General features: G+C 55.2%; 1 protein-coding gene across 13 annotated transcripts in view; it reads right to left on the bottom strand.

Moving 5' to 3' along the window:
- ARAP1 (ArfGAP with RhoGAP domain, ankyrin repeat and PH domain 1) overlaps positions 1-22,305 on the bottom strand; it is a 226,271-nt gene that overhangs the window by 9,056 nt on the left and 194,910 nt on the right. For 11 of the 13 annotated variants that reach the window (XR_012157524.2, XR_012157517.2, XR_012157522.2 and 8 more), the window contains 13 exons: positions 22,246-22,285; positions 21,479-21,642; positions 20,449-20,661; positions 18,314-18,419; positions 15,925-16,072; positions 14,962-15,048; positions 13,969-14,037; positions 13,246-13,363; positions 9,846-9,959; positions 9,132-9,274; positions 7,817-7,849; positions 4,144-4,226; positions 189-239 (listed from right to left, as the gene is read on the bottom strand). Coding sequence is in view for 3 of the 13 variants with exons in the window: in XM_073333741.2 (XP_073189842.1) it covers positions 189-239; positions 4,144-4,226; positions 7,817-7,849; positions 9,132-9,274; positions 9,846-9,959; positions 13,246-13,363; positions 13,969-14,037; positions 14,962-15,048; positions 15,925-16,072; positions 18,314-18,419; positions 20,449-20,661; positions 21,479-21,642; positions 22,246-22,285 (1,369 nt within the window). In the remaining 10 variants the exon portion in view is untranslated. The remainder of the gene's footprint in view (positions 1-188; positions 240-4,143; positions 4,227-7,816; positions 7,850-9,131; positions 9,275-9,845; positions 9,960-13,245; positions 13,364-13,968; positions 14,038-14,961; positions 15,049-15,924; positions 16,073-18,313; positions 18,420-20,448; positions 20,662-21,478; positions 21,643-22,245; positions 22,286-22,305) is intronic. The other 2 variants (XR_012157526.2, XM_073333749.2) reach the window with 1 other exon arrangement.

Below are 22,305 nucleotides of genomic sequence, written 5' to 3'. Positions count from 1 at the left end.
AGTCTCCTGCAGCGGGGAAGTCCCGGAACCCCTTTGGTGCGCGAGCATGGTTCTGTTTCTGAATGGAGCTCCACCTCGCTCCCTGTCTGCCTGAACGCCAGCGGATCGGGGTCTGGGCCTGGCTAAGCTTAACAAACAGCTCTCCTCCAGCCAAACCCCCCGGGCCCCGGCCCGCCACTGCTCCTTACCACTGTTGCTTTTCATGCTTCTCATTTTCATAGAACACCGTGAATCCCCAGCTGCCAGGGAGAGAAGAGAACAGAACGCTGAATTCCAAGCTTTCCTCTCCCAAACGGCTCCCCACCCGTTAGGTTAGTAAGTTTTCCAACAGAGCACACCTGGTATCCCAGCAACCACAAGCCTCTCTGCATTACGGTGGCAAACTGTTGTGATTTGTCACCACCGCCAGGCACTTTCCTCCATGATCTTTGCTTTTGGAGAGGCCAGGTGGCACTTGAGTCTATTGCTGGCATCCTCCGGCAATGAGAGGAACTCTCTGCAAAGGTCGGAAAGCTGCCACGTGCCATAAAACCATCCTCTCTCATGGTTTTGTGGTGCATTTGAACCCAGCGGATCCCCAAGTTTGCCTGCTGATTAAATGCAGCCACATCTGGGGTGGGGGATATTTAACAGCACAATGCAACGTTACACAGCAGGGTAGCCCGGTAAAACAAAAGACATTAGCCCTGATTCTTCCCAGTTTTACGCCAGTGTCCAACCCACAAGTTGCCCCCAGGCACAGCCAGTGAGACAGCGATGTCCAAATCAACATCACGACCTACTGGGCATGAGTGGTGCTCTGGCAAAGATGCCAGCTCCATGGCCCTCCACGTGGCACCGGCCACCCACGGGAGCAGGAGGCAGGACTGTCTCTAGAGAGAGCCATGACCCTGCAGTGCTCCCTGCTTATGTATCAGTGGCATGTATCCCTGGGAGGCTGCACTCAGGTTTCCTTTCAAGTATGGGTTTGTTTGCAGCAGGGACAGACTGATTCTGGCTCATGAATCTGATCTGTTTGAATCTGACAGATCGGATCGGATTGAGTAACGAATCTGATTTGGCCTTTGTGCCAGCTTGAAAACCAGGATCTTTAGGCATTAACAATACTGGGCTCTCAGCATCTCTCAGGATCGGGCCCATTTTTAATAAGGCAGGTCCAATCCAAACCCCACCCCCACAAGGCAAGAGCCTAGCCGTGCCAGAATCTAAACAATGGGGCTAGCTGGATGTGAACCACAGCCCTGGCCCCTCCAGTCTCCAGCCCACTCCCTGCCTCCTCTTACCCAACCAAATTGCTCCCAAATCAGACCCAGTCTTGGGGCTGAGCCCCCCGCAGCAGGCCTGCCTGACCTGTGACGTCTAACCCCAGTGTGATGTGCTGAATAAAGCACTCTGGAATAGCACAGTGACACATTGCCATGCTGTGCTTGGGGCATTCCCCTCCTGGTGCTTTGCGTTCCCCAGCCCTGGCAGACAGCCCCAGCGTGGTCTATTTCACAGCTCCTGTGTTTTCCCTTTCCACCCTATGGAATAAAAATCTGGAAGAACGTCTGCACCTGCAGACCTCCTGCAGACCTGCCAGCCAGATCAGTACTTGGAAGGGAGAGCAGGGGTGCCTTAGCCAGATTCCAACCTGGAGTGTAACGCTGCTCTCTCCAACTTGTCACCGCACCACCGCCCGGCAAGCCTACCCGACTCCTAAACTTTAAGGGCAGAAGGAACCATCATGATCATCTAGTCTGACCGCCTGCACTTTGCAGGCCACCGAACCTCGCCCACCCCCTCCTGGAATAGACCCTGAACCTCTGGCTGAGTCACTGACAACCTCAAATCATGGTTTAAAGCCTTCGAGTTCCAGAGACTCCACCATTTACACTAGTTTAACCCTGCAAGTGACCCGTGCCCCAGGCTGCCGAGGAAGGCGAAACCCCACCAGGCTCTCTGCCAGTCTGATGGGGCCAGGGGGAATTCCTTCCTGATCCCAACTATGGCGATCAGTTAGCATGTGGGCAAGACCCACCAGCCAGACCCCAGACGCCTGGGGAAAGAATTCTCTGTAGTAACTCAGAGGCCGTCCCATCTTCGACACTCTGCCTGAATAGGCTGACTGGATCTGTCTCCAAACCGCACCGAGGAAACATCTGTGCCTGCTCGTGCTTCATGCCCTCCTGGCACCAAGTGCCAGGCTCTGCTGCTGCCCGTGGAGGGCGAAAAACCCAGGTGGGGGAGCCTGTTCCCCACTCTGGTTCCACAGCCCAGCGGGGCTATTGGCTGGCAGCTCCGCCGAGCTATCAGCATGTGCGTGCACCTGGCCTGGATCATGAACTCCCCTATACCTGCTCCTCTTGCAGTGAGAGGAAGACCCTGGCGCACGTCTACATCGGGGGAGTCAGGCTGCAGCTGCTCCAGAACCTCTTACTGAGGCTCCGGCTGCACTTTTCCCCCACTTTCTGATCCAGGCACACCCTACCCCTGGCCTCCTTGTCAACCTCCTCCTGGCACTGGCCAAGATGGCTGTCGTCCATCCCAGCAGGAGGAAGCTGGACGTGGGAGTGGGGGGGTTCCTCTGCGACCAGGGGTTCCTATTTATGGTGCCGTCTCTGACCATGCCCCAGGGCAGAGTGCCTCTGGACGGTGCCCACTGACTCCTTTGCAGAGTGGAGGGCGCTGTCGGGGGTTCTCGGCTTGGTTTCCCCCTTTTGGATCTCAGATTTTAAACTTTAACCTTCACTCCTGCCCCGGTTTTTTCATTTGTGGTCCCCAGTATTTACTTGTGGCTGGCAGTCAGTGACTCCTTCCCCTTGCCTGAGGGGGCGAGTTTCGAGCTTTGGGCGAGCGAAGGCCCGCATCTCCCAGCAACCCCATGCTCAGCCCTCTCCACTCAGAGCGGGGCACAGGGACCGTTAGGCTGGCATGGAATCAGGGCAGAAGGCGTTGAAGGGGCAGGCCAGCACTCTTCCTCCCTAGAAGTGCTAATCCCTTGGCAGGCTGGGGCTCTGGGGATGCCAGGGGAGGGATGGAGAGGAGCCCTGTGTGCCCCAGACACAGCCTGAGGCTCGGGAGGAAGAGGACTGTGGCTCGCTAGGCTGCTCTGACATCTGGTGGCAAGAAGCCAGAGAACAGGAGAAGCCCCAGCGATTGGGACGGTGTGCGGCTCCTTTGCTGACACCTGCAGCACTGACAAAGCACCCAGGCTTTGTTCCCGGCTTTCATCCGCCCGCAGGAACAGCAGAGAGCAGCAAACCTCAGAGCTTAACACACAACAGCGAGACAGCTGAGTCTTGTGCAGCCCGGGGCAAAGGCGCCTCCACGGGGTTTTACGCACCTCTGCTGGCCACCTCCCGGCACACAGCTCTGCTCCATGGGCAAGGTGCAGCAGCTAACACTGGGTTCACAGCAGGGAAACCACAGCACTGTTGTGCAGGCAGCTGATGGCTCCTCGCGCTGCAGCTTGGCTTTAGCATGACAGTGATGTGGGTCAGTAGAGACCGAGTGGACTGCGTTGGGGGCTGGGACTCAGCTCTCCCGGTTCTGCCACAGCACGACCTTGGGCAATTCCACGTTCCGTCTTTGTGCCTCAGTTTCCCCTTCTGTGAAATGGGGGCAGTGCTATTGGCCTAGGATGACTGTCACCTCCATAAAAGTCAGCAGCTGCTTATCAGGAACTGCCATGGACCCTGGATCCTCACCGGGGCTCCTAGGCACGACTGCAGTACAGTAATAAATAACTGGAATGGATCCTGATGGAAGATCCGATAGCGGCACTCCATTCCAACTGTTTATTACTGTACTGAGGTCGTGCCGAGAGGCCCCATGCAGGATCCTCACTGCGCCAAGTACAGTGCGCAGAGCATGAATGAAGGAAGCCTTGCAATCTCACACTCAGCTGTACCATCACCCCTATTTCACAAATGGGGACACTGAGGCAAAGAGTGGAGAAGTGACTCCCCTGAGGTCCCCCAGCTCTTTGCTGGCAGATCCGGGAGTTGAATCCAGAGCTCCCAGCTCCCCATCCCTCTGCTCTATCTACTAGACCTTGTTGATTGCGTTGCCATGGTGGCCCCATGGCTTCCTGCTGGCAGGGCTGACTGAGCCCAGGACCCACGAGAAGTGCCGCTGTTCAGACTCCAATCCATTGCTCACCAGGACGGAGGGCGCAATTTCTTCTTAATTCCCAGGTAAACTTTCAGATTCTTGACTGGCCACTCTTTCTCCGGTCTGTGGCTCTGGGGAGACAGAAGGACAAGAGGGAGTCAGAGAGAGAAACAACCCAACATCGACAGTGAACCCACTGCCATGGTGCAGACGCATACAATCTGGATCAGCCTTCCAGTTCTGATTGCTGGGGACAGTCCATTCTGGTGAGTTCAGCTCCAGTGAGCAGAACTCTGAATGATGCCAAAGCAACACACAAAAAGATGAAGGGTTTTCTTCCCTCAACAACAGAAACACCCTTCTGGGACAGACAGACATGAATATAACGCCTTCTTAGAGACCAGCCTGCAATAGAGCACCTAGGGCAAGCAGATGGTGCAGTGCTGTTCTCCTGACTCACCCAGCAACCAGACCAGGTGGGTCCTATCAGTTCCAGCCTCAGGGTTTCAAAGGATTAAGTAAAGAGGAGGAGGAGGGGGTGACATAGAAGGTCTTGCTCGGAAAAGAACAGGAGGCAGCTCCTTATGTTTTGTGGTTCTGAAGTGTAAAGGTGAATGCCAGGAAGGAATGGGAGCGTGCGGTGTGTGTCTTGAGCGGAGAGTAGGGTTGGAGCTCTGCCACTCACAGACCTTGCTGAGGCAAATCCTGTCCTCAGATGTGCATGTGCAAACCCTACTGCTGGTTGGGGGGGAGGCCTGACCCGCATTAGGGTCTTGTTCACACTGCCCCCCCAAGCCATCGTATGTGCACTCCTGCTCTGCCGGGGCCCCATGGAGCTGGGATTGGGGCTGGTATCCCAGTGCAGTTAGGAGCTGGGATCCCACGAGCACAGACACAGACCTGTATTTAATGCTGGGGCTGTGTGCATACAAACAGAACGGGCCCAGCTGCGCCTGCTCCCCGCAACCTGTCTGTGACATCCCAACTAGCCTTACAGACCGAGACGGCCAACAGCCAGCGAGGCCATGGCGGCAGATGGAGCCGTACTCCACAAAGATCCCGCTTCCATGTGAACATCTCTAAGGACGCGGGCTGAAGGACAGCTGGGCGGAGGACGCAGGTTAGAGCCGCACAATGTGGGTTTTCCAGGCGGCGTCAGGGCCCCTTTGAGAGGAAGGAGCAGGGGTGAGAGGCATGGGTGGAACAGAGAGACATGACCCTGGCTGCTGGAGAACGGCCCCAGCCACACCCCAAAATCCAAACGCAATTCACAAACTCAGCCTCCCTCTGCCAGCCGGCCCCACTCGCCTGCTCCTCGCTCCATGCTAATGGAGTTACTGCCTTCACCACCAGGCCAGCCCTCCTGTACATCTGGCCCTGGTTCATTCCACAAACACCCACCAACAAGCCTGGATCGAGACCTAGACATCCTGGCCTGGAATGGCTCAAACCGAAATTCCAGACCTGCCTATGCAGAAGGCGGGGCCGCGTTCCAGGTGTGGAATTGTATGTTACAGGTGTGTTACCTACGAAAGAGCCACTTTCATGTCAGCTCATGCCGCGAGCCACAGGAGTTCAGCGATACAACGTATGCTACCTGTGTGGCATGCATATACACCCGACATCTGCTTTGTTCCACCTCGCACTCCGGGGAAGGTTGGGTTCGGATCTGAATTTTGTCACTGGCCCCCTCCTTCTAATGGCCCAAACCAAACTCCCAGACCTGATCTTTGGGCTCTCAAACCATCCAGCACTTGGCAGCTTGGGCCCATGGTTCCTATTTACTAGGGCTGGTTCTGAGTTACGCTGGGGCACAATTCAGTCTCCAGGCTGCTCCTGCTTAGGCCCCATATGAATATGGCTGATTATATTCATATGTACAAGACTCAAAGGGAGCAGTTTACACAGTCAAGTCTCAGGCACGTTGCACACACAGAAAAGGCGAATTGTAATTACAAAACCATCGATCTCACACTGAGCCACTTACAAAAGCGCCCCTGGGTCATGGTGTGGAGTTGGCAATGCTGATTACACGCAGGAAAGATCAGCATTGAACCATCAGGCAGCAGTGCCTGCGAGCGTCCAATCAAGGGAGAGGAATTGCTTGGGCTGATGTGTGTGTGTGTAAGTAGGAGTGATGGGACAGAACCGTCCTCTGAATGCCAGAACCCCCCCGCTCATTGGTAAAGTCTGCTCGACTGCAGAATAGCTCCCCCAAGGGAAGAGGGGGGGAAGCCCCATCAAACACGACATTGACACGGGACTGGACAAAGCCCCGAAGGACACATTGGGAGGGAACATTCCTGCGCTAGACAGGAGATGCGCTGAATGACCTACTAGTAGACTTGTTTCACCCATCGTTTCTATGGTTCTACAGTTATCCATGGTCCCTCAGGGCCTCCCGCCCCGGGACAGGCAAGCGGTGAAAAACTGTCTAACTCCCATTCATCATCCTTTCACGCCCTCCTGCCTGGGAACGTCTGCTACCACAGAAGGGCACTGCAGCCCGATGAGCTCCTCAGAGGGACTATTAGACCTCCCTCGTTAACCTTGGGAACAATGCCTTTTTCCTGATGGCCAAATGAGCGCTGGGGGTGGATTACAAAAGCGTTTTCAGGCCCAGAAAGCTCAAGAATTCTTGAGGGGAACAGGCACTTTAATATTTCAACCACCCCTGCACATATGAGGGGTCCAAAATTGTGCCCACAGTGGCAGCAGCTTCACTGGAGGTTGTACCCCCTAGATCACCGGCTGGTGACAATCTGGTCAAAGCCTCCTCTTTCAATATTCCACATCACCCCTCACCCAGGAAGAAAGGAAGGATGGTGCAGTGTTAGGGCCCTGACCTGGGACTTGGGAGACAGGGTTCAATACACAAACTTCCTGTGTGACCTTGGGCAAGTCATTTAGCCTCCGTGCCTCAGTTTCCCCCCTGTACAAGGAGGGTAACAGCCCTGCCCTGCCTCCCAGGGGTGTTGCGAGGTGCTCAGATACTGTGGTAACAGAGATACAGGGGACTTTCGGCAAACTTGGGAAAGGGCCATTGGTAACAGGGTCAGGCCAAAGCCTGCCCCAGGGTAGATGCCTGGACCAGCATCAGAGCCCTGACTTTGCCTCTGATCCTTGGAAGCTTAGGCATGATTTTATTTTGGCAATAAGACACCCTGCTTTCACAAGTGCTGTTGCTTCTGGGATTTTCACGGAGCCCACTGTCTTTGCCCGTTCCCTAAGGTTGCTGGTGTAACTTCCCTCGCCATGGCAACACACGCCTGACCTCTCTCATTACAGCCGCTAGTTACAGTGCATGTCAGGTGTCTTTGGGAACACAGCTCTCAGGGTGGAGGGATGTGCACGGGTGTGGGTGTGTCCACACACAGCAGTCAAGACATTTCCATCGCTTACAAAAGACCACTGAACTCAGTGTGGGCTGGATCAGCCCCTAAAAAACCACTGTGGTATTCCACAGGAAGATCTATTGTTTTGTATCATTGTTACACAATACTGCTGTATTTTTTCCCATGATTTCCCTTGGTGATGGTGTGAATACATTTTTTTCGGATAAGGAAAACCATGTGCTCATGTGTCCCACACAAACACACCCTTGAATGTGTTTAGCAGCTGGATTTGGGTTTGACCCAGGGCAACCTTGTAAGGCAAGAGAGCAAATCAAAGCTCACAGATCATCCCGCTCAGCTGTAACACAACACACTTCTCTACTCACGTTTTCCATGGCAGGCATCCGCTGCTTCAAGGTCTGTTTAATAAAGGATCGGGGTTAAACCAGACACAGAGGATCACCCACAGACTGGGGAGAGGTGTGTGTGTTTTGGAGGGGGGCAAGTGCCACCCTCTGGGTAACCCCCTATTCTACCCCAGCTCTGCCACAAAACAGGAGGCTTGTAAAGCCAATGGGGATCTGCATCTCACTTCCCAGGGAGCAGGGCCCGGAAGCTGCAAGGATCTGTGCAGTGGGGCACAGGGACTTGGGCACTTGGCCACAAAGGGTGTGATCTCTGCTGCAATAAATGGGACTTGAGAATGAGAAGTAAATAAGGCTCCAATGTGTTATAATGAATCTGACAACACTGGCCCTTTCCGCTTGAGCCAAAGGAGACTCCCCATTAGCTGCTAGCTGTAGAGGACCCATGACACACAGTGAAGCAGCTCTGATTCCATCCAGCAGAGGGAAGTGGTGCACACACAGACTAGGCAGTTTGCTGCATAGGAACATAGGACTGGTAAGGACCTCCTGGGTCACTGAGTCCTGTCCCGGCTATCACAGGCAACTCTGTCATAAATTTAACAAGCTCCATCTTAAAACCAGCTGGGTTGTTGGCCCCACTGCTCCTGCTGGGCGGCTGTTCCAAAACCTCCCTCCTCGGATGGTCAGAAACTGTCTTCTCACTTCCAGACTACATTTACTCAAGCCCAGTTCATCCCCATTTGTTCCTGTGCCAACATTATCCTTTAATTTCAAAAGCTCTTCTCCCTCCCTGGTGTATTTATAGAGCAATCCAATCCCCGCTCAGCCTGCACTTAGGCTAAATCAGGCAAGCCCTTCCAGTCGCCTCCCCTAAGACAGGCCCTCCACCCCGCGATCATCCTCACAGCTCTTCTCTGCACCTGTTCCCCTTTAAATTCCTCTCTCTTGACCATGGGTGACGAGAACTGCAGGTGGGATTCCAGATGAGGTCTCACCATTGTCTTGCACACAGGCATTGATACATCCCTGTCACTTCTGGAAATACCTCGCCTGCGAACACTGGAAACGAAACCAGCTGAAATGCCTGCAGTCAAGTGCTACTGACCACAGCGTCGCCCCGAGGAAGAGCCCCCCCACCCCCCCCAGCGAGATCTTACAGCTACTGGTAAGGAGAGGCAAAGAGTCAATGCCAGAGGGGAAGTGGAGCCAGAAAACAGGATGCTCGCTCAGGTCGGCTTCGGTCAGCAGGGGTGCTGCAGGCCAGGAGGCATGGGAAAGGATGGTGTGCTGGGACGGGAGGTGGGAGAGGATTGTGGCAGCCCAGGGAGCTCACCCGCACTTCCTTGTAGAGCCTCAGGCAGCTGTGGTTCAGGATGAAGTATCGGTCGTGGAAGCCCGTGCTCAGCCCGAGCCCCAGAAGGTTCCTCTCCTCCCGGAACTTCATCATGCCGTGCTTGCTGTCGCCCACCCTGCTGGCTGGGGAGAGCAAAAGGGGGGAGGGCACAGAGCTGTTAGAGCCGGAGCGTGAGGGGTTAAACACACGGCTGCAGAGGGACACGGGCTGCAGCCCATGCAGCACCAGCCGGAGGGTAATTCCCATCCCGCCTCTAGCTGGCAGACAACGCACAGGGCCATAGGGCGAGACGAGGGATCCCAGAACCAGCCCCACTGGTCCCGTAATTGGCAAATGACGGTTTCCACTGGGAGCGGTGGCCTCAAGGAAAGGCAGGGACGGACACACACACACTCTCTCTGGGGCTCTGCAGGCCTCCCTTTGAGGGTTTCTAACCCTGCTCCCTTGTGTCCCAGGCTCTCTGCAAAGGAGTCTCCTCTTTCTTTGAGGACCATCTGGGTGCAGGATTCTACTCCCGCAATTCCAGGGCTCCATGTCTGGAGGATATCGAGGGCTACCCTGATGAACACTGCACCAGCCAGCTCTCTCGCGCTCTCTTTTGGACAATGAAGACAAGGGAGTGCAAGAACCCTGAGCGGCCCGGATCCTTTATACACTGAGGTACATCTCCGACATACCCCTGCAGTCACCTACCTAGATAGATGAGCATATTCTCCATGGACAGCTGCTTCTTCACCACCAGGAAGCTGTCCGTCCCCAGGTCGTGCAAGATAGGCAGGACTTTCTCAGAGTAGTGCAAAGGCCGCTCTGCACGGGGGAGGAGGAACAGGTGTATTAATGCCCCCATCCGGCTTACCCCCTCCCCTGCGACACTGCTGACGGTGACCAAAGCTGCGTGTTTTAACTCAACTCTTTCCGAGCCTACTAACCGCCGCTTGGGGGAGGATTATCATTTTACATGTAGAGAGCCTCTTCAAGTGCTTTACAGACTATACCCAAGCATCTCTTCCCCCACCACCAGAATGCAGCCACCTCTGGGGTGGAATGTGGGTGGCTGTTCGACAGCCTATAGCAACACTACCCAGCTGCTTAGGAGAGGAAGTGAACGATATCACCAAGGCATCACGCATCTTCTCTGGCAAAGAGCGCCCGGGGGCTTTTAATGACCGCAGAGCTCAGTCCCTCAGCTTTATGGCTCATCATCAGCATAGCACCCCCTAGAACAACGCTGGGTAACTGCTTCAATGCAGATTCAGAGGAAACGCATCCGTACCACATCAGGCAGCGCTGAATTGTTTGTTACAGGTCTCCCATACACGCACTGCTTAGCTTGTGCGATCTGACAGAATCACATATCAGCCACAGAAAAAAATATAGCCAGCGGACCAGAAAATACTAAGGAGTAGGCCACACCATTATACTACTGATGGGAAATCAATAGTAAGCATAGTGCAGGGTGAATTAACTAGCCTGATCAATTAACAAACAGCTTTTTGAACAGGACAGTCAGCATTCACCTTCCTAATGAGTTCTCCTGTTCTGTTGTGGAGAGCCCAGCTTTCTGACAGAGCTGCTTGGCACTGTGCTGCCACTTGGAGAGGGGACGGGGAAGGCAGATGAGGAGAAAAGAGGTACTTGCAGACCATAGCCAGTGCAGCTTCTGGGTGCTGTTGCCCTCAGAGGGGAACAGGTTTAATGATACTCCCGTTTTTGTCAGGAGCTTGGAGATCAACGGATGAAAGGCCACGGATCAGAGCTGGGCGTCAGCAAAGGTTTGTCTTTGCCGCAGAGCTCACTCGGGATGGGCACCTGGGTCAGCCTTGCCCGGGAGTGAGAAGCCCCTCTGCAAAGCCTCACCCATGTTATTCTGTCTTCCCTGGTGTGTCTCCAGGGGGAATGATCCCAGCTTCTTCGTGCCGCAGATGCTGAGCCACACTATGGTTCTCTCCCAGAGAATTGTGGGAGGACTTGTCTGTCCTGGGCACATAGGGGGAATTGTGGGAAGGCGTTGGAGGACTATCAGCACTGCAGTGATTTAGTCTGTGTCCTCTGTAAAGTGGGTAGGTTACCAGCCCAAGTGAAAGACTCAGCTGGGTTTTAACCTATACCCCAAGGCGCACCCACTAGCCTGGGCTGAAAGCACCACTAAGCTCAGGTGAGACGGCTGTGTGTGTAGACAGGAGGGGGTCAGGGTCAAACCCCGAGTTAGAGCCCAACTTGGCTCTAGTGAAGACATGCCCAAAGAAGGCTAGATGATCATAATGATCCCTTCTGGCCTTCAAATCTGTACAAGCTAGTTCCCCATCATGGCCCCGATCCTGCCCCTGCTGAACTCACTGATTGTGTTGCCAGTGACTTCACTGGAAGCAAGACTGAGCCTTTAAAGGAGAAAAAACAGCGTATGTCAGCACTGGCCACAGTGTGAGGTGAGCTCTCCCCATGCGCCGTGGGAAGGCAAAGGGGAGGTGTTACTGCAGACGGATCGGACTTTAATGACACATGGCCCAGTCTAATGGGTGCAGGTGGTTTCCCCTTCCTGAAGGCAGCTCAGCCATCTGGAGGTTGGGAAACACTGCTGTTGATCGTTTGTCGGCTGCTGGCAATGAGCTCGTGTAAGGCCTTTACTGCCACTGGGATTTTCACAGCATGGCCGGGCAAAATCCAGAGCAGTCCTGAGTAGCTGCAGAGCACCCACCCATTCCACTGACTTCCCAGGTGCTCAGCTCTTTGCAGGATTCAGCCAACTACTTAGTATTAACGTGGGGCTTTTCATCCACGGATCTCAAAGCACTTTCCAAAGGTGAGTCGATATAACCCTCCCTGTTTAAAGGAAACCGAGGGCATAGCGAGGGAAAGGCCTAACTTCAAAGTGGCTAGTGATTTTGGGTGCCACAAAGCTGGGGAGTCCAGCTGGACACCTAGGGCCAGATAGTCAAAGGTATCGAGGGGCTTCAAAATGTTGAGAGGCACCTTTAAAGATCTGGCCCTCAGCACCTGGTTTTCAGAAAGGCCGAGCACACAGAGCCCGACTGAAGTCCATGTGGGCGCTCAGCACCTCTGCAAATTCAAGCCCCAAATGTGAGGATGGGCACCTAGAAACCAACCCATCTAAACTCAGTGGCTGCTCTGGAAATCACAGAAATGGAGGGCGGGAAGAGACCTCAAGGTCATTTAGTCCAGCCGCCTGCACTGAGGCAGGACCAAGTCAACCTAAACCGGCCCTGACAGGCGTTTGTCCAGCCTGTTCTTAAAACCCACCGGTGATGGGGATTCCACAACGTCCCTTAAAAGTTCCACAACCTCCCTACTATAGAGCTTAATGCCCCTGAGAGTGAGAAAGGTTTTCCTACTATCTGACCTAAATCTCCCTGGCTGTCGCTCAAGCCCATTGCTTCTGTATTACCTTCAGAGGGCATGGAGAACAACTGATCCCTGTTCTCTTTAGAACAGCCCTTCATGTATTTGAAGACTTGTCAGGTCCCCCCTCGGTCTTCTTTTCTCAATGCTAAACACGCCCACGTTTTTAACCTTTCCTCACAGCTCAGGTTTTCTCAACCTTTGATCATTTTTGTTGCTCTCCTCTGGGCTCTTTCCAATTTGTCCATATCCATCCTAAAGTGCGGCCCCCAGAACTGGACACAGTTCTCCAGCTGAGGCCTCACCAGTGCCGAGTCGAGCAGGACATTGACCTTCCACGTCTTATGTACAACACCCCTGTTAATACACCCTGGAATGACATTACCCTTTTTCACCACTGCACCACATGGTTGACTCACGTTCAATTTGTGATCTACTCTGATCCCCAGGTCCTTCTCAGCAGTACGGCCGCCTGGCCAAGTTATTCCCCGCTTTGTAGTGATGCATTTGATTTTTCCTTCCTAAACTAAGTGCTTTGTGCTTGCCTTTATGTTCGATCTAAGTGACTTGCGAGGTCACAAGGTCAGAGCCAAGACTCTCCCGACGCCCTGCTCTAGTCTGCTCGCCGGGGCCGTGGCAGGCTGTCCATCCAGCTCTCGGACCCACTGCCCCGCCCACTCTACACCTGGCTGGTTACCATTCTGGGAATAAGCCTCTCTCCCGCCCAGACACCGACCTGCTTCCTCCCTCTCATTCACTTCGAAGCAGCTCCAGTACTCCTTCTCCTTCATAACAATTTTCCTCCGGTCCAAGATCTCGAAGGTCAGCTCTTCTGCCGTCATGGTGGCTGGGATCTGAGGCGAGGAAGAAAGAAGCCTCTCTCATGTCTGCGTCATGGCAGGTGATGTCTCCAGATCCCCCCGCCCCTCAGTGCAGGCCCGAGCATCCAGTGGGGTACCAGCCCTTCTGACCAGGAGCCACGGACCTTTGCGTTCATCCTCTGGCTAGCGGGCAGCCCTCAGAAGTGGTTTGCCAGGGCTGCGCCTTCTGTCAGGGCAGCCAGAGGAAGGCTCTAGCTCTGCTGTCGAAGAGACCAGATTGGAAATCCTATCTGTACTTCCCCACACTGGCATGTGCCCAGCTTCCCTAGCAGGCTCCTCCGGCTTAAGACTCCCCTCATCCCCCGTGCCAAAAGTCACATGCGCCCGGGGGTAGAGGTGGAAGCCCCACGCACCCGCCTGCCAGGGCAAGCCCAGCGCTGGGGCTCAGAGGGCAGTCAGGATGCAATCGGCTGCCCCATCTCGTGCTGGCTGTCTGGAGCGATGGCGAGCGGCACTGTGAAGCCCCAGCCCTTTGGATCAGAGTGAAGGGAGCATCGTGTGCCACCACCCGGCTTCCCCTTCCTCGGGGTGCACAGCCAGGGCCTCTTCCCTTCCCACCGCCCCTGCCCTTGCCTCACCTTGATGTGCTGCTCTGCTTCCGTCTTCTTCTCCTCCAGATACACCGTGCAGATGAAGTCCCCGGCTTGCTGGAAGGAAACAAGAAAGGGGCTTTTACCAGCAGGTTCCCGTTTACTGCGGGGCACTGACACTGGTGAGTGTGAATCCCTTCCCGGCCTGGCCTGCCACACCCCAGAGTTAATCTGGGTGCAGAGATCCCCCTCAATGCCCTATGTTATTCACTGAATAACCCGCCAGCACAGGGTGGCTGGCCCTTTAAGGGGAGAAGGGTCCCAAGCCCTACCTGTGACACACTTAACTCCACAGGTGGGCAAAAGGAAGGTCACGTGATCGGCGGGTCATGTGATTTAACCAGGCCACTGCTCAGCAGGCAGCTGACCCCGTTTCCCACCAAGCAATTCAGCACAGCAATGAGTTTCGCCGTGGTCCCACCAGAATAGACGGCGCCTGCCTGAGCACCCCCCGCTGGTCAGCAGCAGCAGCGACCGGCGCCGTGAGAAGCCACCAGCAGGAAAAAGGAGCGTTTCCAGCTGGCTTTGTGGCGGCACAGCGGTGGTCTATCCGGGGATGCTGAGGACAGACCCAGGGGCTGCTGAATGGGAGGGGGAAATAGCTGAAAACGTTTCTTCCAAAGGGCAACAGGGGAGTGGAGTATGCTAGCTGGGACCTAACAAGCTGCCCCCTTCTACCGCCTAGGATTCTGGGGGCGATAGAAAAAGGGGATTTGCTCTTGGGAACATGAACGGGCAGCCGCAGCGCACACAGTGCCGTGAAACCGGCTGTGTCAGAACGGGAAGCAGCCTCTACAATCAGACCATGAAAGCGGAGAGCGACCCTCCCGGGTTAGCTGCTGGAGGAGACTAACTGTGTCTGCCTGGCCCCTTCGGAGTTCCTGAGATCTTAGTTTCCCAGAGGATCTCCGCAGAGACCGGAGCGAGTGTGTGCAGGTGAGATCTGCCCCTCCTTCACCAGCGGGCGGACGGGCCGGCTACCTGGGTTCCACTAGACGAGCCGGCTATCCGCATCTTGATGATGGCCGTGATCTCGTCCTGCTGTTTCCTCATCTCTTGTTTGTCCACCTGCCGGGGAGAGAAGGCCAGAGCCATCGAACCCTCCACAGCCCAGCAGCAGAAATGCCAGATGGACAACTTCAGGCGGGGCCCAGCTCTGGGGGGGACACAGACCTCCCCCATCAGTTCCTGGCCCCCTGCCCATCACTGAGCTGTGCTGGTCTGGAGTCACCCACCTGCCCAGCTCCACCGACCAAGGAAAGGCACTCAAGAGCCTCCACCAAATGGCGTTGAACTCCTAATAGGCCTTCCCGTGCTTCTCCCCACCCACTCCGATGTGGAGTGGCTAGCCCATGCCATCACGGCTTCGCTGCTATTGTTACTCATGCCAGCTCAGGTACGTCTGTATGTGCTGCATTCACACCTCCTGACTGCAGTGCAGCCGGACCCACTGTGTCGTCAGTGTCTCTCCTGGATCTGTGAGACGCGATCCCTCCCTCCACTTGCCTCCAAGCAAACTGGACTTCTCCAGCATGGCTCAGACACAGCCATCCTCCCCTCATGGATCCCCCAAATCCAGCCAGTCCTATCCAAAGTCACCCTTCTCCCAATGGCCGGGCTTTATCTGCAGAGGGTGCTTTATAGGATCTGGTGGCTAGTGCATTGTATGCCCAGAGCCAGGTGCTGAGCGGCGGGTGGAAAGAGAGGCTGGAGATCAGAAAGATGACAAAGGAAAAATCATCCTCGTGGAGGAAGCCCCCAGGGTAAAACAATGGGTGCGAAGGTGCCATAATAACAGTAATCATGCCGAGCTCTTAACGTCCATGGATCTCAAAGCACTTCACAAAGGAGGTTAGTATCATCTGTAAGATGGGGAAACTGAGGCACGGGGAGGGGAAGTAGCTTGCCCAAGGTAGTAGAGCAGGCCTTCTGAATGCTACGTACGCTAAATATGACCACGTAGTGGCTGATGAGATCCTCCACCACGCGCCCCGCCTTGTAGTCCTTCCCGTCCGTCTGGAAGAGCGTCGGCCCGAAGACGATAGCCAGGTTGTGTGTGTTCATCTGATTCATGTCGGAGAAGTACTGGACCCTGCGGAAAGCCAGCACATTAAGGACAGCTCCTCCCGGAGCTCCAGCTGCCTCCCTCTGCCTGGCACAGAGCGAAAGAGGAGTAATGCTCCCATCTCCTTGTACCTTGTCCCCGCCCTGCCCCAATCGTCCTCTCATGACAGTCAGGGTTTCCATTTCTGGGGGGACACTCCATGGGTTGCTGTGTGTAGTGCTCTAGGCCCAGATCCTACTAGGTACTGATCTCAGTGGGAGCCAGGCACCTAAATACCTTATAAGGTCTGGGCCCAGGCTCGGCTCTCTAGTGGTGGGGACCCTCTCAGCCACAAACACCTTGCTCCACCTCTGACCTGAGGCAAACCCCCAGCCGTTGGGTGAACGGCTCAGGGACGCTGTCGGGTCAAAGGAGCCAGCTGCTGCTCACAAGGGATGGGGTTTGGAGCGGGTAGAAAGAAGTTCCTCGCTCCCCAGCTTGTCTAAGGGAAGGAGCTGTCCTGCCTGACAGATCCAGACAGACGTAGCCAATGGTTTTAGTTTATTATCCATGTATTGTGTGATGTTATGATTAATCAACATCTTAGATCATATATATTCATTGTATGTTAATTAGAGTTCATTTGTAGGATTAAAGAAGTATAAGAGTGATCAGTATTTAGAGGAACCATGTACTAGACATTAGTCAGACAAACCGAAACGCAAAAACCTGTCAGCTGAGGCCTGCAAGAGACAAGAAATGCTGACGTGAGTCAATGACGGAGAAATAAGCCGAAACAGGATGGGAAAAGAGGTACTCGCTGGTAATATTGTGAAAGTTTAGCCGGAAGATTAAATTTAAATGATAAAATGCTGTAACAGCAAATATGGTCTCCAACATGTGTCTTAACCACACAATAAAGGCGGTACGTCAATGTTAACGAGAACCTGCCCAGCCTATAGGGGTCCCTGGTGTTTCTGGGGGACACAGACCAGTAGAAAGAGAGGGTTGGCACTTCCAGGTACATGCGCAGAGTGTAGCTATGGACGGAGTCACAGTATAAAAGAGGGTGCCCAGAGCAGGGAAATTGAGCTTCCCCATGGAAAACCTCCAGCAGGAATCATAGAATCATAGAATATCAGGGTTGGAAGGGACCCCAGAAGGTCATCTAGTCCAACCCCCTGCTCGAAGCAGGACTAATTCCCAGTTAAATCATCCCAGCCAGGGCTTTGTCAAGCCTGACCTTAAAAACCTCTAAGGAAGGAGATTCTACCACCTCCCTAGGTAACGCATTCCAGTGTTTCACCACCCTCTTAGTGAAAAAGTTTTTCCTAATATCCAATCTAAACCTCCCCCATATCCAATCTAAACCTCCCCGCCCAGGAACCATGCCCGCCTTGATAATCAGTCCATGAGAGGGCCAACAGACTCTAACCCCATCGAGGAGAATGTGAGCATGTCTGGAGTTTGTTAGTCTCTAAGGTGCCACAAGTCCTCCTTTTCTTTTTGTCTGTAGTTACTTATTTTTAGTAAGTGTAAACACTGTGACATGTATAACTTTGTTGGTAACTTTAATAAAACTGCTAAAAGATCAATGTTCTTGTGATTGTCTGTGTCACTTGCCTATGGTTTCATGGGTTCCTATGGGCTCTAGATCGAGAACAGAGATAACGTTGCTGAACGTGAGACTGTAGCTGCCAGAGCAGAACCCACTGTAGTATAATTACCATTCAATAAAACAAAAAGCTACATAGACATGGCCGGTGGGACCCATTAGCCATTAAAGGTGCCTGGCTCTTTGAAGAGGAGGCAGAAGAACCTGTCCCAGGAACTCTCGGAAAGACAAACACTGCTCTGCTGATCCTGAGTCTGGCCTTCATCCTAACAACACGGTGCACTTCTGGAGCCTCCTTTATATGAGGGTCTCACAACCCCCCTGTGCGGAAGTTCACTACTAACATGCTTGGGGTCACACAGGACGTTGGTGGCAGAGCAGGGGATTAAGCCCAGGTCTCCTGAATCCCTGGCTTTAGCCCCTTCCCCTCCACAGCCTGTTAGAGAGAGAACGGCCCTTATCTCGCTGCATCACAAACCAGCAGGTAAACCCAGCGCCTCTTTCCTTAGCAGGGAGCCCTGGTGAGTGACGCTCCGGCTGGGTGGACCCAGGCCTTGCATGCTCAGCTGGCAGGACGGGGCACACAGCTCCGGCACCCGCTGGAGAGCACTGGCCTTGGCCAGGCCCAGAGTGGAGCTGTGCAGCTGGGCTTGGCCGTGCCGTGCCCCACTTACCGGTACAGGTGGTTGATCAGCGCTTTGACTGTGGCTCTGTTCACCACGGGGAGGATGCTCAGGAGCCGGCGGTACTGGCTGATCTTCTCCTCCTCATCTTCAATCGCTGGCAGGGAAGGAAGCGGAGCACAGGGTGAGCAGAGCCGCTCGGCGGCAGAGCAGGTGGGCTTGGGGGAGGAGGCTACCAGCCAAATGCTGCCAGATTGGCCACTAGGCTTCCCTGCCGGGGGTTGTCCATGGTACAAACGGAGCTGGACTCTCACTGGACCCTCCTCTGCTTACCTAACCCCCGTCCATCTGTTTCCCAGACCGCCCCTCACCTGCCCCATCCCCTGCAGGGAGGAGGCGGTGCGGCACACAGAGGATTGCTGCCTGCGGGGGTGGACTTGGGCAGAGGGGGTGGCCCCACTTGGGAAGAAGCACCGGGCTCCCAGGGGACGACCAGGGGCCACGTGGTGGAGACACTGCGGGGAGACTCTCTGGGAGCCACCCAGCCTTCCTGGGTCCTGGAGGGATTTAGGTCTCGTGATTTTCTTCTAGCCTCTGGCCAGCTTCACTGTGCAAACCTGACGGCCCTGCCTCCGCCAATGACCTGTTCATAGGCGTGGGTGGAGGACGGCCCCGGCAGGCAGGGGCGTGGGAAGGGAACGACATGGCTGAGCTCCCCGCTCAGATCTCAGCCGGTTGGCGGCCGGATTCACCCATCCCAGGTGCTGGTGCTGCTTGGCAGCTCCAGGTGTAAAGGGTGAACGGCCCGGCGTCCTTTCTGCTGTGCTGGACAAGCCAAAGCATCACCTCGTCCCTCTGACCTGCCGCGGACCCATCAAGAGGAGAAACACACCCCACCCCAGCGAGGCTGGGGATCTGGGACCCGCCTGCGTCTCGGGCCAGCCCTGCTCCCCCATCTCCCCTCAGCCCTGCCCCACAGGCAGACTTGGATCTTCCCACGGCAGAGGGACCCGGTTCCTGTGCCCCGTTCCTCACTCAGTCAGGGCAGGCTCCAGATCTCGCTTCCTGTGGTTCAGGGCCCTGTCTGCGCCTAGCCACTTCTAACTCCCGCATCCAGAGGCCTCAACCCGCCCATAGTTCTCCGAACAAAACATCTGCAGCCCAGATGCTGTTTCCCAGCCTGACGGTGCGGTGGAGGAGCCAGCAGGTGGCGCTAGCCCGCCGCGGCTCAGCTGTGGGTCTAACCCAGCTGGCCAGCCAGAGCCAGGAAAGAAGTGTTGTTCTCAGGCACTCTCAGACTAGAGCTCAGGGAGCAGGCTGTGGCATCCTGCCGTGCAGTGCTGGAGCGAGACAGGCAGAGGGGCTGGCTGAGACGTCCGCTACCGACCTGAGATCACTAAGCTCCAGGGACGGGGCTAATTCACCTGTAGCAGAAATGCCTAATCCTGCAATAATCAGTCCTAATATGAATCCCGTAGGGAGCCGGCTGGTGTGTACACGTCACACTGCCCTTTACTGGATCACATCGGAACTGCTGGACTGCGCATCGCAGGCTCGGACAGCTTACAGCTCACGGAGATTAGCTGAGCTCTAGGAGCAGGAGGCTAGGAGTTCTGTCCCCGTGACACTCTAAGAGGACGTGGTGGGCAGCCCAGTGATGGCGCCAGAGTCCCGGAGGAGTGAGAGTTTGGGACAGGGATTTGTCCTTCTCTGGCACCTTCCCGCGTGGAGCTCAAAGCGTTTTACAAACAGCAGTTAAGTTTCACACACTCCAGTGTGGGAGAAGTAAATAGTATAACTCCCATTTCACAGATGGGGAAACTGAGGCACAGGGCGGGACAGTCACTTGGCCAAGGTCACCCAGCAGGCATGTGGCAGCGCTGGGATTGGAACCAGCAGCCCTGACTTCCAATCTCTTGATCTAACCCCACCCCAGATTAGTCTTCCCTCTCGGGACACATGTTCCTCTCTAAAGCAGGGCCTATTAATGACCTGGACTCCCCATTATCCTCCCATGGCAGGGCAGCCAGCTACCAATGCTCTCCCTGCCACACTGCCCCCTTGTGTCAGACTCATAGATTTATGGACTGTAAGGCCAGAAGGGACCCCTGGGTCACCCAGCCTCAGCTCCTGTCGTTACATCTGCATTCAAGGCTCTGCCAGGAGAGGACAGCAGCACCCCCTACCTGCTGCCTTCAGCCAGTCCTGGCAGAACTCTTTGGTGAAGAGCCCATCCCCGAGGTCTCGGAAGAACCTTTTCAGCGTGTTGGAGACGTCGTCCACCTGGTGCTCCCCTTCCTTGAGCCGGACCCTGCGCGCGTCCTTCCGGAGCATCTCCAGCAGGCTGGTGGTCTTGGAGTTCTGGCCGCTCTTCCTGTAGATCCCCTCCGAGGTCAGCCCTGGAGCAGGAGAGGTCACTCGAGGTCAGCGATGCAAAGAGCCTCATGTGAAGAACAACGAGCTCTGGTGTAGCATGTCCCACAGGGAGTCACAGCCCACCCACCCTCCCACTGGCCTGACATAAGAAGCCAAGCGGAGCTCTGCAAGGCCTGCAAGCTCACTGAAGCCACTACTCCAACCTTGACCAGCCACAGAAGTAGCCTTCCTACCCCCTCACCAGGCCGGGTGAAGGTAGCATGCTAATGCAATGGATGAATCCGACAGTAGGTCAAGGAGAGAAGACAGGTGGTCATATACCCGCCTGCACTTCCCTTCTCCTCCTGGGGCTGGATGTGCAATAGTTTGCACCACTGAATTGTCACTACGGTTCCATTATAGACTCAGACTCATAGACATTAAGGCCACAAGGGACCATGATGATCATCTAGTCTGACCTCCTGCACATCGCAGGCCACAGAACCTCACCCACCCACTCCTGGAATAGACCCCGAACCTCTGGGTGAGTCACGGACAACCTCAAATGATGGTTTAAAGACTTTGAGTTACAGAGAATCCACCATTTACACTAGTTTAACCCTGCAAGTGACCCATGCCCCACACTGCAGAGGAAGGCGAAAACCCTCAGCCTTCACCAGCATGGAAGGGCTGGGTTAGGGAGGTGATGGGTAACGGTGCTGGCCAATAGCCAATCCAGCACCAAACCATCTCTTGGGCTAGGGGTTTGCCTCTGGAAGCAGGGGTGCCCCCAGCACACAAGCGAGGGGGAGAGGGCCTGCTGCATGCCCACAGACAGGGAACTCCTGGGTGTGGACATACCGCACTGCGTGATGTAATCGATGCATCTGTCTACGATGACGGGGATGTCCAACTCCGTGAGCTGCTGTTCAGACAACGTGTCACCGGAGCTCCCCGCAGCCTTCTGGATGGCAGCCACCCAGCCCAAGAAATCCAGCTTCCTCTCCCCTTGGATGTACAGCGTCCTGGGGAGACAAACACGGCCCCACGGCCTCTTAGCTGGGAAACAACAACCGGGAGTAAGCTTTGCTGGAGAGTCCGTCAGCTGACGCATCTAGGCTGCCCTCTAAAATGAATTCCACGCGGGTGGAAGGTACTGGGTGAACAGCCCTGGGCAGCCACGTCTTCACGCTACCCACCCCCACACCCCTGCCCACCGCGACGCATCTCAGCCTGGACCTGCCCATCTCCCAGGAGAGACAGCAACCTCTGCACCCTCCGCTGGCAGCGTGAAGCAGGGCAGGGCCTCGGTGTCAGACGTGGCCATGCCGAGGTGAACACCTGCCCCCACAGAAGCGGACGGAGGCCAACCAGATGTTTCACACGAGTCATGGGGCATATAGCGGGGGGAAGTTGCTTCCTGCTAAGATGGCCTGATTTGCCCAAGGGACCTAGGGAAGTCCCCATCTCATTACCCATCCACCTCTGGTCCTGCTGGCTATTTTTAGTCCCTTTTGGCTTTCTATTCAAACCCCGCCACTTTTAAGACCCTGCAGGATCTAACGATCCCGAAGGATCTCTCCCTGGGTTCTGCCCTGCACTACACGAAGTGGAAACAGGCTTTTTACCTTCTTCTCTCCACCAGAACCAGACTGTCCCCTTGGATGGCTGTGAAAAGAAAAGTGGAG

This window comes from Lepidochelys kempii, chromosome 1 (genome assembly GCF_965140285.1).
Source record: "Lepidochelys kempii isolate rLepKem1 chromosome 1, rLepKem1.hap1, whole genome shotgun sequence".
NCBI classification, from domain to species: Eukaryota; Metazoa; Chordata; order Testudines; family Cheloniidae; genus Lepidochelys; species Lepidochelys kempii.
This window is presented reverse-complemented; position numbering and strand designations above follow the sequence as displayed.